The sequence below is a fragment of the Anas acuta genome, chromosome 2 (genome assembly GCF_963932015.1).
Source record: "Anas acuta chromosome 2, bAnaAcu1.1, whole genome shotgun sequence".
In the NCBI taxonomy this organism is placed as follows: domain Eukaryota; kingdom Metazoa; phylum Chordata; class Aves; order Anseriformes; family Anatidae; genus Anas; species Anas acuta.
The window spans coordinates 30,208,790-30,224,990 of NC_088980.1; the positions used below are offsets into that span (position 1 = coordinate 30,208,790).

Consider the following 16,201-nt stretch of genomic DNA (forward strand, 5'->3'; position numbering starts at 1 on the left):
TGGTAGTGGTGACTACCAATCCTCATACCAATTTGTTAGCACCTCTGTTTCCACCGTCATTTTCTCTGCTCCTTATTTCCTTCATTCTGGCAGCAGCCAAGGAGGCACAACTGGGTAAGTGAGTGTGGGGCTGGGGTAATGCTGGAAATGAGCTACAAACTCTGGGTTTGGACTCAAGAGATGTCAACCGCATTTAAAGGCAACCTAGTTATATGGAATCATCTGAATTCAGTGGAAAAACTGAGGTAAGATCCAAAGGAAAGCCCTTCCACAGAATCTCAGAATCTTACTGAGGAAATGTGCCTCTGGGAAATATTCTATTTCCCTCTTACCCAGCTACTAAAAGCTACTGGAAAACTCCCTAATGGCTTTGACCAAATGTTCTGAGCTGTTCTCCTATCTTTCCACCACAATATTTTTAAAAAGCCTACTCCAGAGAAAATTCTTTACCCTGGCCTTTTACTTTCCTTCCCCACCTCTAGATTGTGATCATTAATGTGTCCTGTTTCAACATACCACAGGAAATCCTATGACAGAATAGAAAGAACATATTGAAAAAAAAAAAAAAAAAAGACAATAATTTAAATAGAAAAAAATGTTACTAAGGAATCTTGACTGCAGAGTTGAAAGTTACTCAGAGATTAAAGCCTTGGCAACTAGTAAGAAAAATAAATTACAGTTTTCAGGAAAAAGAGGATTTCCTTTCCTATAAATCCTTTCAAGAGGATTTATAGTATGAGACTTATCAATATGACTAAATAATGATAGTTCTGTAAAGAAACAAATATAAAAATATTACAATTAATTTTGGATTTTTATAGGTATTAAAAATCCCTCTTTATTTTCGGTTAAAATGTGCAATTTTATTTTTCTGTTACTGCACAGAATACTTCAAAACTGCCCATAAAAATTGACCATTATTTTCTATAGTGCTATCATAACTACACAAAAATTTATTTGCAGATACACCATGTTTTTCACAGATATGTGATGTGAAGTTTTTTACCTCATTAATACCTTTAAAGCATGCATATATAATACTTCACTTTCTACTCTACATCCATGGCATAAAGCAGAGCTCTTACTTCCCACTCTTCGGTTTCAGTTTCCCGGTATACATGGGACTCCAAGAAAAAAGATATTGAGAACAGTCTAAGCTTAACAGGCTTAGGCAGGAAATGCTTGCTGTGAGTATTTGCCTTCATCCTTTCTCCTGTTGAAGTTAAGATGTGCAATTCTGTGATTTGTTCTTCTGTATTTCCAATGGTACATAGAAATGTAAGATAAAGAAAGATGCATGTGTTCATTTTGTGAAGGTTTATGCGTCTACATGTATGTTCTGTGCCAATATACACAAAACTCTCCATGCTATAGATATCGTATTTCACTATATCCTGACACTCAGAATACATAAAAAATGGTTTCTCAGTGAAAAATAGGATATACACAAGTAAAGCAGATTTTGCATTCTTTATAAAGAATGCTATTCAGATATTTTAAATATGGTATGAAATTGTTGAACTCCTACTATATTAAACATTTGAAGAGAACAAATTTAATCAGAGAAAAATGACTGCTTTTGACTCAAGATGTACTCTGAAGAAAAACTGCAAAAGGAGGCATCTAACTGCCTCCTGTATTTTCATAGCTGGTGTACAAGTAGCAGCCAGTTTTACTGGCTGACAAACAGAAGGAAGGAAGAGAAGATGTATCACTCCACTTGTTTTATAAATCCTTATAAGATGCAAAGAAGAAATTTACTAATACTCAATTGACAAAAGAGTTGTCACTGTGGATGGGCCAAGGGGTGGGGGCTAGAACAGCAACTTCTTTTATTCCTCCTTACCACACAGGCCACGTAAATGGGAACAAGGCATGATCTAGTGTTTGGAAATATTTTCAGAGAATTTCTGGGTGGAGATATCACATTCTCTTTGGCCTTTTTGTTCTTATAAAATTGTAAAAGATATTTCAACATAGGCCACTATTTTCATCATCCTGAAAATAAAATGAAAAAAAAAATGTGAAAGGAAAACAAGCTACAGGTATGTAAGAAACTCAGGTGGCTATTGTTTGCCATTAATGGAGTATATTTGGTGAAGTGTTTGGCTGCAGTAAGAGCTCTGCATAACCTGAATGTGGTATGTAGTGGTGACTGAGCACCATTGAGCAGCATAGTGTTGGGGGGGGTCTGGGTGGCATGGACAGGGGGAAAATGAATGTGCTGACTGGGAGCAGCACTGGATGAGAGGCATACCCAGCAGATACGACATCCTGCCCTGCAACAAAGAGCCACCAATGAAGAAACATAACATATATGTCAAGAACTGATTGGACTGTAGCTGATGAAACAAAGATTGACCCAGTGAAAGTCTCAAGCAGGGTCCATCCTTGGAGGCACCCAGGTTGAGCTGATATAGGGGTACCATTAAATTTTTGCTGCTGTAAATAAGAGTCGACTCTGTGAGTGAATTCCAGATGCCTGGGGAGACCCATACTGCTAGTGGAGACAATGGAATCCCCTAACAAAAGAAATCATTCTTTCTAGCAGACTCCCATGAAATATGGCTTTTACTAATTAAAAAGAACATTTCAGAGAATATAGAAATAGAGAATTTGGAAATGTAATTTTCAACTAAGTATTTTTTAAATTATGTTGCCAGATCTCCAAATAGTGACAAAAATGTTATCAGCTTTAATCTATGGACCATAATAGCTCTGGGTTATTTTTGTTTGTGCATGGGTCCTCTTAATTATTATTTCTTTTTACACAATTTATATGGACTCAGTATCTGAAAAATGAACTGTTGACAAAAGAGAAGATGTTACAGGGTCATCAGTCTCACATAATACTATGACAACTGCAAAGTTCCATTGGTGTTAGTGCATTAGCAATAATTATATGACAAGCTGTGAAAAGCGCTACTGGTAAATGTCCAAGAATTGAAGATTCATTGATTCTGACAATGCTTTGTAATGAAATGTGACTTTGGCCAAAATATTGCTTGGTGGCGTAGGGGAGAAGGAGAAAGCAGAGACTATCAGAGAGGGATAACAATCTAGAAAACAAATCAAAGGAGAACACATAAGATTTTGTTGTTTAAAAATGTATTGCTAATGTTCATTATAATGAGAAATTTAAATTAAATTTGAAATTCTTTATGGAACCTGCCTTTGTATATTGGGGGTAAAGTTGGTTCAAATTAGAACCCTTAACACCTACTGATTTAAGCATTTGATTTAATACATTTTTGACCTAACTGTATTATAAAAATTCTGGAAACCAAATGAAATGATTTCTTAGATAAAACAGCATATAAATGGTCATCTACTGGCATGAATGCTTACAGTTAAGAAAATAAATAAATCACATGCTTCCATAACCAGCTCCTACCAATATTCTATATGATCTAATAATGTTTGGATAACATCAATACTACAGACATATATAACTGCCAAAAATCTTCCCTTTATGTCTCCTATCAAAAATAATTACTCTGCAATATTTGAGAATAATTAGCATGTCTCTTCCAATAAATAAACTCTACAAAGTATCTTAAAAGAAATTTTGAAGACTCAATTTAATATAATAACATTTTTTTCAGCATAGCCTTTTACCACACTCTCACACTATTAAAATAAGTCGATGTTAATTACTCAGATAAATCTAGAATCAACCACTGCAGTTTCATCCTAGTCTTATATCCAAGTACGAAAAAAAAAATATATATATAACCACCTTAACACCAGTTGTTTTTTTATCAAATTATTATAAATGTACTTAAGTATGTATGTTCATATGTGCTACACACAAACCAACATATTATATATATAGTATATATATAGTGTATATATATATATACAGTATATATATAATATATATATAGTAATAGTAACTATATATATAAGTATATATAGTATATAGTAACTATATATATATAGTTATATATATAACTATATATATATAGTTACTATATATGCTAGACAAAGCCTTTTTTAAAAATTTTAATTGTAGAAAATGTGCTAAGGCAGAAACATTTAGAATAATCCTGTAGCAGATTAGCAGCCAGGGTCCATTTAACATGTACTATCAATAAAGAATGTTCAAAGAAACATATATTAGATACTTAAAGTAAAGAGTAGATAATCTGCATACTGCCCAAGCAGAACTGGACTATTGAAAATTTAAATTATTACAGAATTTAGGAAAAATGGTGTAGAAAGTATGCTTCAGAATAAAACACCGAGTCCCTGAAAAATAGTAAGTTACAACAAAGTCCATGGTTAACCAAAAAAATTATCTTCTGGTGAAGATAGTCCAAAAACCTACTGATAGACTAATGTGGCTGAAAATGTAAGTTTCATAATAGGGCTAAAGTTCATAATAATATTTTTCTAAAAGCATTTTGTATCAATAGCATTCTCATTAATTTTAAAAGGAATGAATACCCTGTTAATTGTAAACTTTTATGGGTGCTATTTCAGCTACGTATATTAAAAATATATTTTTGCTACAACACTTTTAGAAAGAAAAATAATCTATGAACATGTCACATGAACAGTCACTGTTTTGCTGTACAAAAACTGACAAACTTTCATAACTGTTACAATTTATAATTTATTTTTTTTTTAATTGAGATTTAGTGTAATCTGAGCCTAAATAACTTGAATTTTTCACTTCAAATAGTCACTGGTACCAATGCAAGAAAATTTAAAATGTCCTATTCTAGTTGGCAAGAGTTTTCATCCACATAGCACTGAGTAAATTTACAGCCTTTAGGAAAACAGAGATGTGTTAGCTGAACTACATTTGTGTTTATTCTCACTAAAATTTAAAAGAATAGAAATAAATAAATTACAACCATCACCTACTGAATTATATATACTCACAGACTAATACTAGCAATATTAAATGTACTTCACAAGAGAACCCCAAGTCATTTCCATTAATTGACTAATTCTTGCAGTATGTTATGATTTACGAGTATTTTTCTATATTTTGTTTAGCTCTGCAGTTTCATAAACAGTACCTAGATGGCCCCATACACGTGAATCCATTTTAATTGTAGTCATCATCATAAAACAAACCAACAAACAAAACAAAAAAAAAATTGTACCTCAGAATGAAAACCATAAAAAAAAAAGTCATAACCAAATAGCCTGGGTAAAGCACTTTAACCAGTCTTTCCTAATTCAGCCTGGGTAAACCTATATTAATTAACTATATTTAGAGATATAAGGCAGAAATTAGAGAGTCTGGACATTCTCTGTAATTTCTAGATAATATCTTTTATAGGAAAATAAAATAGATCAGTTGTGTGTCTGACCAGGTAATGTAAGTACATGTATTTACAAGCATCATATGTGCTTACCAACAAATAAGCATCCATTTGGTAGCTTCAGAATTTTTACTGTCATAAATGAAGCACAGAATTTCTAGGTTTTTCATTTATTTATTTATTTATTTTAAAGAAAGCTTTTTTTGTCTGTGTTTTTTTTTCCCTCTTTCTTTTCTTCAGCGTTGTCTGTTTGGCAAAGAGTCCAAATACCTCTCCGCTGCTATTTCTTTGATAATATTAATATATACATACATGTATAGTGATTGACTGAGAGCACAGCCCAACAAGTAGAGACAAGTAAAATGTGTATTTAAGTTACAAGTAGTTTATTCCTAAAGCATTCTGACAAGAGCAATTCTGAAATATTTACTAACTCTTGACAATGCTAAGGCTGGCTAACTTTCTAAATAGTCATCTAAGAGATTTTAAACATATCTACAACAACAACAAAGAAATCTGAAAGAAAATAAATAATTAAAAAAAAAATAAGGGCAACCTGCAACACTGATTGGAAACTTCAAGCACTGGAACGTTAACCTACTTTTCTTCATGTTCAGTTTAAATGATTTGAATCCAATAGCCATCAAATGAGGACATGTTTCTAGAAATCCATGTCACAAAATGAATTTGAAATCACATCCACCTTTCATTATTATCATCTCATTGTATTTGTAACAGACTAGAGAATGAGCCTTGCTTCCTGTCTCTTAGAAAGCAATTATGTTCATAGCCTATAAAATACTTAATTGTCAAAATGATTTCAGAGTGTTTGTTATATGCAGTGGGAAAGTTAAATTGTTCTTTCTTTTGCCCATTAATGGAATGGATTAGCCTATATGCTTTCTTTCCAAAAAGATACTCCATGTAAACATGGGTATGCATTAAGATTTAATAAATACTGGTTAGAGCTAGAACAACTTCTACTTCCTCAAGGATATCTTCTCTATAAGCATTTATTTTTTTTCCATAAATGTATAATACCATTTATAGAGCTTAGACTTCTATATTGCATTCCATAGGACTGCACCACTGGCATATTGCACAGATGATGACTTTACATTAATTGTTGTGAATGCTAGCTGTATCTACTAAATCTTTATAAATAAAGTGTAACTCTTATCGGGATAAAACTACTGTGGAAAATCTTGGACACAGTATTAACAAAATGTATTTTCCTTTGTTGTTGTTGTTGTTTTCTCGTATTTTATTACAATTAAAAATAGAGCAAAAATACTTTGCTATTTAATCTCATCCTAGCAGTTAAATATTATGAAACCTATCCCTGATGACTAATAGAATAGTTGCAAATCCTAATTATGAATAAGCATCGCACCATTGCATGCATACTTAAGCTGAAATGCATCAATTTTAAACATTCATTAATAGCAATATAAAAATTCACTAAAAAAAGTATCCTTTTTGAAGGAATTTATTTCTGTGCTTACTTCAATTTATCAAGAGAATAATTTAGATGATATTTCAATTGCTATAAAAAAAATGAGGACAGCAATGTTTCATACTTTATAACTCCATACCATAATTGGCACCATACTATACACTTTTCATGCTGTTAGAGTAGCTGAAATGTTGTCATAGTCGTCTGTCACTCTTCAAATGAAATGTTTAAAATAAAACAGACATCAGTGTAACCCTCCATATTTTTTTCATTTGCTTTCCTTTAAAAATGGTGTAGTTTCAATAATAATATTCCTTGAAATAGAATGATCTTTTTTAGTATCAAGACAGCTTAAAATTTGCTATTAACTTTTCCCTGAATAGTGATACCCCAATAAACAAACAACAACAAACACTTAATTTTAAACCATTTTGAAACAGCATCCCTCAGAATTGCAAAATAGACTTGAGTTAGCCATTTAATAACTAATGAGAATTAAAATAGATACCATGTAAATGAAAGCAGTATGAGGCTCCTAAAACTTAACATAGAGTATTGCACAATAAAACAAACAAACAAACAAACAAACAAAACAAACAAACAAAAAAAAAACAGGAAGACAAGAACAAAAATGTCTGGAGTTTATGTCAGAGAGGGGAAGTTTCAAAAGAGAACTAAGATGTCAAGGAGGGAAAGATGAATTCATGACCACAAACTGAAGAAAGAAGAGAAAAGGAAGAACAGTAAAGATCATTAAAAATGTTCAAAACTGAACAGTTTTGCAACAGAAACTGACTATCTGAAACATTTAACACCTCAGTGCCCTCAACACTTTCCACAGAAAGCAGGCTCACAGCCAGGTTGCCAGCATCTCCATCTGGCACACTTCCCAACTCTCTAAGTATCCAGGAAGCTATTTCCCTAGAAATTCTGCTCAGAAACCCAGAAGAATGCATGTGTCCGCATGAAAGAGTTTTCTGCTGGTGATACTCACAAGTTAATAACTTTTTCTCTTTTCTAGCTAGAAAGAATCCTTTCGTAAGTCTTCAGATGATTATATGTGGGGGACACGTTTCTCCTATGTAATGGATTTCCTATAATGCTTCACATCCTACCAACCTTTTTGTAAATTAGTTCCAATGTGAGTTCAGCTTGTCCCACCTTGTGGCACATATACTGGCTAAAAGCAGAAAGATGAGATCTCCACTGTACCCTTTTAAAAAATATTACTGTTTGCTTATCTGTACTTGAATATTTGCTTTATATATTATAAAAAGGCCAAGTCTTTACAGCAAATTAATATTTTGTAACAGATCAAAAAATGTAGCTGGAGGAAACAGCACAAAAAACTTTATTTTAATCTATATTTGTGTGTGCTGGAAAGTCTACCTAGTTTTCTACTTACGTCAATTAGCCGAACAAATCTACCTATTCTCAAAAGCCTCATCTTGATCTCAGTTCACTATTGCCACAGGAACACTATTGCAATGCCTGAGTAATGTTGTTTGTCTTCTTCATGACAATACCACAGTGATGCTTTGCAATAATCTTGTCATCAGAGACCATACTCAGTTCTTTATCTAGCAGTACCACTAGACCCAGAGCACATCACACTAATGAAATGCACTAGAGCCGAGCCTTTCATTACATTTCTATTTACTACACTCCATAATGTCATCAAACTTTTCCAGCATAATCAGATTTTTCTCCATTTTGGAGAAAGTTCCAGAATTTGGTTTAGTGAATTGATTCTATTAGTATTCAGCTATTTCTTGTTACAATATCACTGGCAAAAATAATAATGAGATTATTCTCAAGTCTGGTACTAGATACCATGCTTTAATCTGAGCGCCTTCTATTTCAGGACACATCACAGTCACTCCTTCAACTTACTAAAATAGTAATACTGGTTATCTGAAGACCGAGTCCTTCTGTGAACAGGGAGTACTCCTGACAGTACATGCCCAAAAGCTCAGCTGGCCTTTGACACTAGAACGTGAGGGGTTCCTACAAAACTAATCATTTAATTCTCTTGATTTTTCCATTGTTCTCATGTTCCAGCCACCTCCTCCCCAAAAAAGGAAATCAGAGGTTTTTTTTGTTTGTTTTTACACAGAGGAAGAATAATTAAATCATTAAAAACAACAGTGGTTCATATGGTCAGTCCTTCTTTCCTAGCATTTTTTTTCATTGTATTTTTATACCTATTTTTAGGCTGTGTAAGCTTCTCAGTAGACCCTTAGGTTGACAATCAACCCTTTAACCCTTTCTCTTGCAAGGGCTACAAAGTCACTGTCATCACAATAGATTGCTAATCACTTTGCTAATAGATTGCTAATCACTTTTAATTATTTGTCTATTAACTGACAGAATTGCCATAGGTAGTATTTATTAATAAATGACTTCTCAGTGGTATACAAAATAAAAAATAAAAATAAAAAATAGTGCTTCTAGGCATGAAAAAAGGAGAAAGAAAAAAAAACATCAAATTAAGATTACTTACTTGATTAAGTATATCTTGCTTCTGCAATGCATGCAATAAAAGAAAGAAGACATATGCATTAATGCAGTATAGTAACAGTTAGGGTTTGTTTTTATAAAAAGTACTTGGTTGAAAGGTTAATAATGTAGATGAACAGGCTTAAGACAGAAGATAGAATATCATCATCTTGCATTAGCAGATACATCAAGAAAATGGTTCAGGTCAGCATTCTAATCTTGATTAGAGAGTGCAAGCTATTTATTTTTAACTGTGCAATGACAGACATCCAAGAAAAATATAAGGAAGTAAGTACATTAGTCTCTCTCAACCCTGTATACTTAAAAAATTAGGTAAAAATTGTTTGTTGCCAAGAATGGTTGTTAGTGAAACAAGTGAATCAAAAAAGAATGCAATGATAAATACTAGCAAACACCATCTCAGAAGTCACCATTGCTGCTTTAGTTTATAACAATTTGTTCTCCTTTTAATAAAGACACTGGATTTATTTTCTACCTTTCAACTTTATTCACAAACTGCTGCCACTAATTCCCAGTCAGAGGTACTAACTTTAAATGGAAAATATAGTGGTATTCTCTGCATAAATTACATAGATTCTGCCAGACTTTTGCTAAACTAGAGTAATCTTTGATACATCCACAAAGTCAATTTAGAAAAATTCCAGCACCTCTGGAAATCATAAGTACCCTGAAGAAAGCTTCTTCTTAGAAGTACCCTGACTACTTTAGCAGCTTTCCAGCAGGCTGATGTTAACCTACCTGTGTGTCTTACATCAGGTATAAAAGCCAGTCTTAATTACATATTTGACAGTAATTATAGAAAAAAAAGATGGAAAGGCAAAGGCTAAGTAACATTCTTAGATGTTTCAGTAATTTGCCCTACACTGAAAGCTAGCATAGAGTAAAAGCACCATAAATAAACTTCCTATAGTTCTGACCTTCTGATAATCAGATACATCATTTCCACTAAACCCAAAACTCATTCATTCAACAAGATATAAGATAATAGAAAAACAAGCCAGATGACTTCTGGTAACAAGCTTCAAATATCAATAGGTTTTTCTTTTGTTATTTGTGTCCCATTAAATCAGTTTGTGATATAAAAGAAAAAAAAGAAAAAAGAAAAAAAAATGCAATGAAGAAGCAATGGAGTGGAATAAATGCCTGAACCCTTTAAGCAGCAAGACGCTTGAAACAAGTTCTTAAGACTTTTTCTTAAATACATAAACATATCACACTGAAAAATCTGCCAAAGCTCTATGCCCCACGTTTATTAGGCTAAAAATTGACACCACCTTTTTGTAGGGTATTGGTGAGCCTGGAAAAATACTTGGAGTGTTTATGAGACAATGATCTAGGAAATAGAGGTAAAATGGAAACATGATGGTATCCTCTACAAAACACAGCTACAAAACAAGTAGAATGTTTAAAAGTTCAAAGTGCTATCTACAATATATAGAAGAGAAAAGCTGCTCTGTGACTGATTTCACCTGGATCACTAAATTTTTGACATCTCCTGTATCTCTCACTAAAATAATTTAGGATTTTTTTCTTGTTGTTGCTTTTGTTGCTTATTTGTTCGTTTGATTTATGGATAATAATTGCTTAATTTAAATAGCATATCTGATACAGGGGTTCTTGTCTGACCTGATACAACCAAATCTCAAATCTTCCTGTAAAAGGCTTTTCTACATAGCAGGCTGAATGCGTGCCAAAGGCACAGACACACCTGTGCATGGGCAGTTTGTTTGACTTGGAATATTCACTCAGCTGCAGAAGAAATTTTGGCTGCTCTGCTTGCAGTTAAGCAGCTTAAGACACGAAAACTGAGCTAGTAAATCCTACTAGATCCAAAGTAGCTGCTAGCAATGTTTTATTTTTGTTGCACTGCCTGAAGTCTAAGCACTAAGCAGCAAAGAAAAGAAGCTGTTGGGCTTAGCCTGGGACCAACACTGCCCAGTAGTAGTGAATAGCCTGAATTCTGCTGAACCACAGCAAGTTGTCTGACTTGTGTTCCCTGCTCCCCTTCTACCCTCATCACTGTTTTGGACACTGTGCTGTTCTATAATCCCTGGATGTTTCAGTACATTGGTAGGATGCTGCAATCAAATCACCATAAAATGAAGAGCTCCAGTACAGGTACAGAGTCACAGAATCAGCTCAGGACCAACTATGTTTAATAATTTTAGCTTTGCACAAATTCTGCCAATTCACCTGGCTTCAGTAAGAGCAGTTGTCCCATCTGCTCATACTGATCACTTTTCACTGGGACCCAACCTCCATATACCCTCAAACTGGAGAAATGACCATTTGACCGCTAGTTGTGAGACTAATCTCAACACTTTAAATATCAGTCTATACCAATACCAAATATTGATAATGTGATATGCTACCTACATGAAAACATGTTATTTAAACATGCAAATACACAATTACTTTGAACTGTAAAAGGTTACAATTCACAAAACTGAAATTGTTGTATGATGAGAGAACTGAAGATTTCAAAAACCTAAAATGGATTATAACTGCCTTACTTAACAACAATTCTTGTCTTTCACATCCTGAAATGTAGGATCAGTCATACTCGTAACTGTCAGTACATTTTTCCACTCTGAATTCCACACAATGCAAGCATATTTAGAAACCTTACTGAAACAGGTTTTTAGTTGGCTACATTTTGATGTGCTAAGCAGATAAAAATTGCAGTTGAGGGCTTCAAAAGGAATCAATCTGTGTTTTTCTAACATTTAAAACAGAATATTTTTTCTGGTAGTGAGTTTGTAGTGACAATGCATGCACACACATTCAGCAGAATTTTTGGTTTCATAACATGAGAAAAAAAATCCCTCTAAAGGTGATCCCATTACCAGAAATAACATAAAAAAATAATAATATGTGTACATATATATTAGCAGATTTCATTTATCTAAGATATGAAAACATGCTTAACATTTCTAATCCTTAAAAATAACTGGAAAACAAAATTAACCTTTTTTTTTTTGTTGTTATTTTTAAAGTTTTTTTTAAATGTCATATTAAGCAGATGTGTCTAACATTATGTTTATAAACTTTTTGTTTTTTAATATATTCATATTTTTATTTCAAAACTGACTCAGTTACCCCAAACAACTGACTTATAGAATTTCTTCTATTTTAAATGCTTATATTTGCTACAACATTTGTAAACATTTTTCCCACCATGTCCGACCATTGAAGAAAGAAGAAGAATTACCCCTTCAGGATTATATTTTGCTAACACACCACTGCCATGGAATTCTTCTAAGACATCCTTAATTTTCTTAGTGGAATCTAGATGAAGAATGAAGAAAGAGAAAATTAAAATACAGAAAACTGATTTACATAATATGAGCTGTAATTAAAGAAACAACAACAAAACTGCTAATAGCTTTTCTCAATGTGCATCAGTAATTTTCTCTAGCTGTATGAGAGCTGCGGGCAGGAAGAAAATGAGAACATAATGTACCTTCTGACTAAATAGCAAAAACAGAAAGCCAACACAGAATGCTCAGAAATACTCTTTACTCCAACTGTTGTTAAGTAGTACATTTCTGAAGGAGTTTTTTGCAAGGGCTATTTCAAGTCACTTTTTCTTTCTTTTTTTTTTTTTTTTTTCTTTGTCCTTGAAACCTGAGTCATCTACCAAACATAGTCATTCTCAACAATGCTACTAAATCTCCTCTGGCATAGGTGCCAATAAGTAGAGGAACTGTCAAAGGAGCCAGACAACATCAAGATAGAGGCCATACTTGAAGAAAAATCTTTTTCTGCAGACATCACAGAAAATAAATGTTACTATTGAAACCCCAGCTTTTGTAGATCTCTAAGATATTCTAAATACCACAGTAACTTTAGGACAAGCTTTGTCTAGCACAATTGTGTCAAATAACATAGATGCTTCCACACCTTTACTTTTCCATTAGTTGTTGTTGTTTAAAAACGTTTTGTTGTTGTTTTGTCAACTTGCAAGATAACAAAAGAGTTATTTCAATAAATAACCACTACATAAAACCTTTGAACACACATTCACTTAGCACATAAATATGCACATAATGATCTTTTCCACCCTAAGTATCTCAGCAATACAATAATAGCTGTAAAGCAGTTTTGTCTTTAAAATGCAGTAGTTGATCAAATATGCATAATGGCCAAAACACTGGACTAAACCACGAACCAGTCACCCATGAACCAGAAGATGGATTACAAAAGAAAACATGTGTACTTAATGGCTACACACTTGTTTCTACAGCAAATCTTGGAATGAAAAGAGAAAAAAAAAGACTGTGGAATATGAACAGGACTATCACATGAGCAATTAGTTAGACACTTAAAATTACAGACATTAGGACCTAATCTTCCTGATTTTGTTTGTTTGTTTGAACTACATTATCAACATAAAGAACTGCAATAGTTTTTAAGAGTCAAAGAAACTGAGCATCTCTATCCTGAATCTAAAATGTACATTTAATAAATCATGTAACTTGGAAGGAGAAAACATGACAACAGGGGATTTGCAAAATAGTTTTGTAACAAACCTCCCTCCCCTATCCCATTTTCGATTGTTAACATGCATAGCATTTTGCAAAAGTCTATTGTTGTGATCTTTTCTTAAATTAAAACTCCCAAGACTATTTGTGGCCTTGATAAAATAGTTTATTTTCATTAATCAGATGTATTTCAATGTTACTGTCAACTGTAACTACCTAAATTTCACTGGTTTCATGGGCAGCCACAGGAAATATTTACTTGATAAACTGTGATCTATAGTCTTATTTCTGTGCCAGTCTGAAATACTGCAAATTTTATTGTTCAATTTTGTTGCTTATGTAAAAAAAGGCAAACTGCAAAAAATGGCCATACTTCTTTCATTTCATATTTTTGTCATCTTTAAATGAATACTATGTCTATGCAGCTGCAATTAAAAGCACACACCTGCATTATGTTATTTACTAAGAATAAATTAAATCTTTGCTTTTAATTTTATTCTTTTTTTTTTTTTTTTTTTTTAATTTAAGCACTATTAAGATACAAAATATTCTCTGTTCCAGGGACAACATACATATCCTCCCTTTTTCCTGCATATTGCCTTAATGAAGTCATCCAAAAGGCAAAGCATATTCCATGCTTGAAATACTTGTCAAGAAAAGGCTTTGTGGACGTAATTCCTGCTTTGGTTGTCCCAGCAAAACTCTTCAAGATTTTGATGTTCTTGTTATAAATGAAGTCTCAACTCAATCTGAATTTAGTAATATTTACAAAAGGAATATTTATAAAATAATTAATGTATGGGTTAATGTATTGCTTCAGAGTAAAGGCAGAACAATCAAAACCATGACAACAGAGATAATACACCTGCATATTTAATGGTGGGATATGCAAAGGTTCAAAGTATCTTTTTTTTCTTAACTACCTTTCAGTTCTAACAAAGATACTTTTTATAACTGAAGACAAATTTACATACTAGTTGCAAACCATTTAAGATTTAGCCCACATTAAAAATTATGATTCATTTTTAAAAATGACTCAGCTTTAGATGAAGAAGATTAAGCATTCAGTTGAGGTTGGAATTAAGTGCACCATTTTTCCCATAAATGGAAAACATCAAACAGTAAAAAACTTGCCCAGATCACACAAGTTCTCTATACTCTCTCTGTATCTTCCCCAAAAAATTCTTGAAAAGTGTAAAAACAGAAAAAATGAATGAGCTATAAGAAGACTTATAAAAAACTCAGCATAAATTAGTGGATTTTAAAACCACAATTTAAGAGAAAATAAGACTAGCAGACAAGGACTGGATCACAATTAATTCTCTTATAAATCCAGATGTGGTTATACAAGTCAAAAGAAAAATCACAGGCAAACATCTAAAGTCTCATAACAGTGAATTTCAGAATGTATACATAAGAGCTCCAAAGAGGTTTTAGAGATTTTCTATACCACTATAATAAATTTGAGATTTTTATTTATATATTTTAATTTAGAAATGTTGCAACCTTCAATATACAATTTTTCAGGCATGGCATGAAGCTATGGCCCAAACTTGAATGTCCTGCTTGATAGCTAAGCCAATGAGAAGGATAGAGAAAAACCAACACTCCCCTGTCATTGCAATTCTACAGATTCTTATTCTGCTGTGGATTTTTTCTTCCTTTTTTTTTTTTTTTTTGTGGATGCAATTACATATTAAAAATGAGTGTGAGTGTGTGTGTGCATGCATTTATAAATGTACATTTCCTTCTGTGGTATAACATACAAATAACTGTGTAATAGTTCTGCTTAAGCAATGCTTATGCTTAAGCAATGCCTATGCTTAAGATAAAACTTTACCGGTCTAGAAACACTGGTATCTTAAAAAGGCCAAGCCTGCTAACAAAGTTGTACACATCACCAAATTGTAAAAAGTTTTCACTTTCAACAAAAAGAGGTTGTTCCACTAACACATCTTTCCCAGTATCAAAGTCTTACAGCATGCCCGTGTTGGTAAGAGATTCTGGTGGTTGACACTGAATGAGCAGAAGCCAGCAGCTTTGTATGTCCTGTTACCCACAGGTATGGCTGCAGGCTCACTGCAAAGCACTTTTAATATAGGTCATACTTTCATTTTGGTTTGTGAAATAGATGTGGTCTTTCGATGCAAATTTCACGAAAGAAACACACATTTAAAACCATAAATGGGAAAATGATTAATTTGCATGTTGTTTGATTCATTGTTTGTTGTTGTTGTTGTTTTTGTTTGGGGTTGGTTTATTTGCTTTTTTATCTTTTTTCATTTTGTATTAAATATCATAAAAACTATTGTGGCATTGAAAACAGCCACAATGCCATGGCAATCAATGATTTTAGTAACATTCCTTAAACTGGAGAATATAAATGACTACACCCTCCAGCAAAACACCCTCCTACTGAATTCTGTGATAAACAGTCAACAAAAAGCTTCTTACAAACATAG

The 16,201-nt window shown here is 32.9% G+C and overlaps 1 protein-coding gene across 19 annotated transcripts in view; it reads right to left on the bottom strand.

Moving 5' to 3' along the window:
• The window catches only part of DGKB (diacylglycerol kinase beta), a 375,368-nt gene that overhangs the window by 280,051 nt on the left and 79,116 nt on the right, over positions 1–16,201 (bottom strand). For 15 of the 19 annotated variants that reach the window (XM_068674063.1, XM_068674061.1, XM_068674059.1 and 12 more), the window contains 2 exons: positions 12,467–12,543; positions 9,239–9,259 (listed from right to left, as the gene is read on the bottom strand). The exons of 1 other annotated variant lie outside the window; for it this stretch is intronic. In XM_068674063.1, coding sequence (XP_068530164.1) covers positions 9,239–9,259; positions 12,467–12,543 — 98 coding nt within the window. The remainder of the gene's footprint in view (positions 1–9,238; positions 9,260–12,466; positions 12,544–16,201) is intronic. 3 more of the 19 variants (XM_068674069.1, XM_068674065.1, XM_068674071.1) reach the window with 1 other exon arrangement.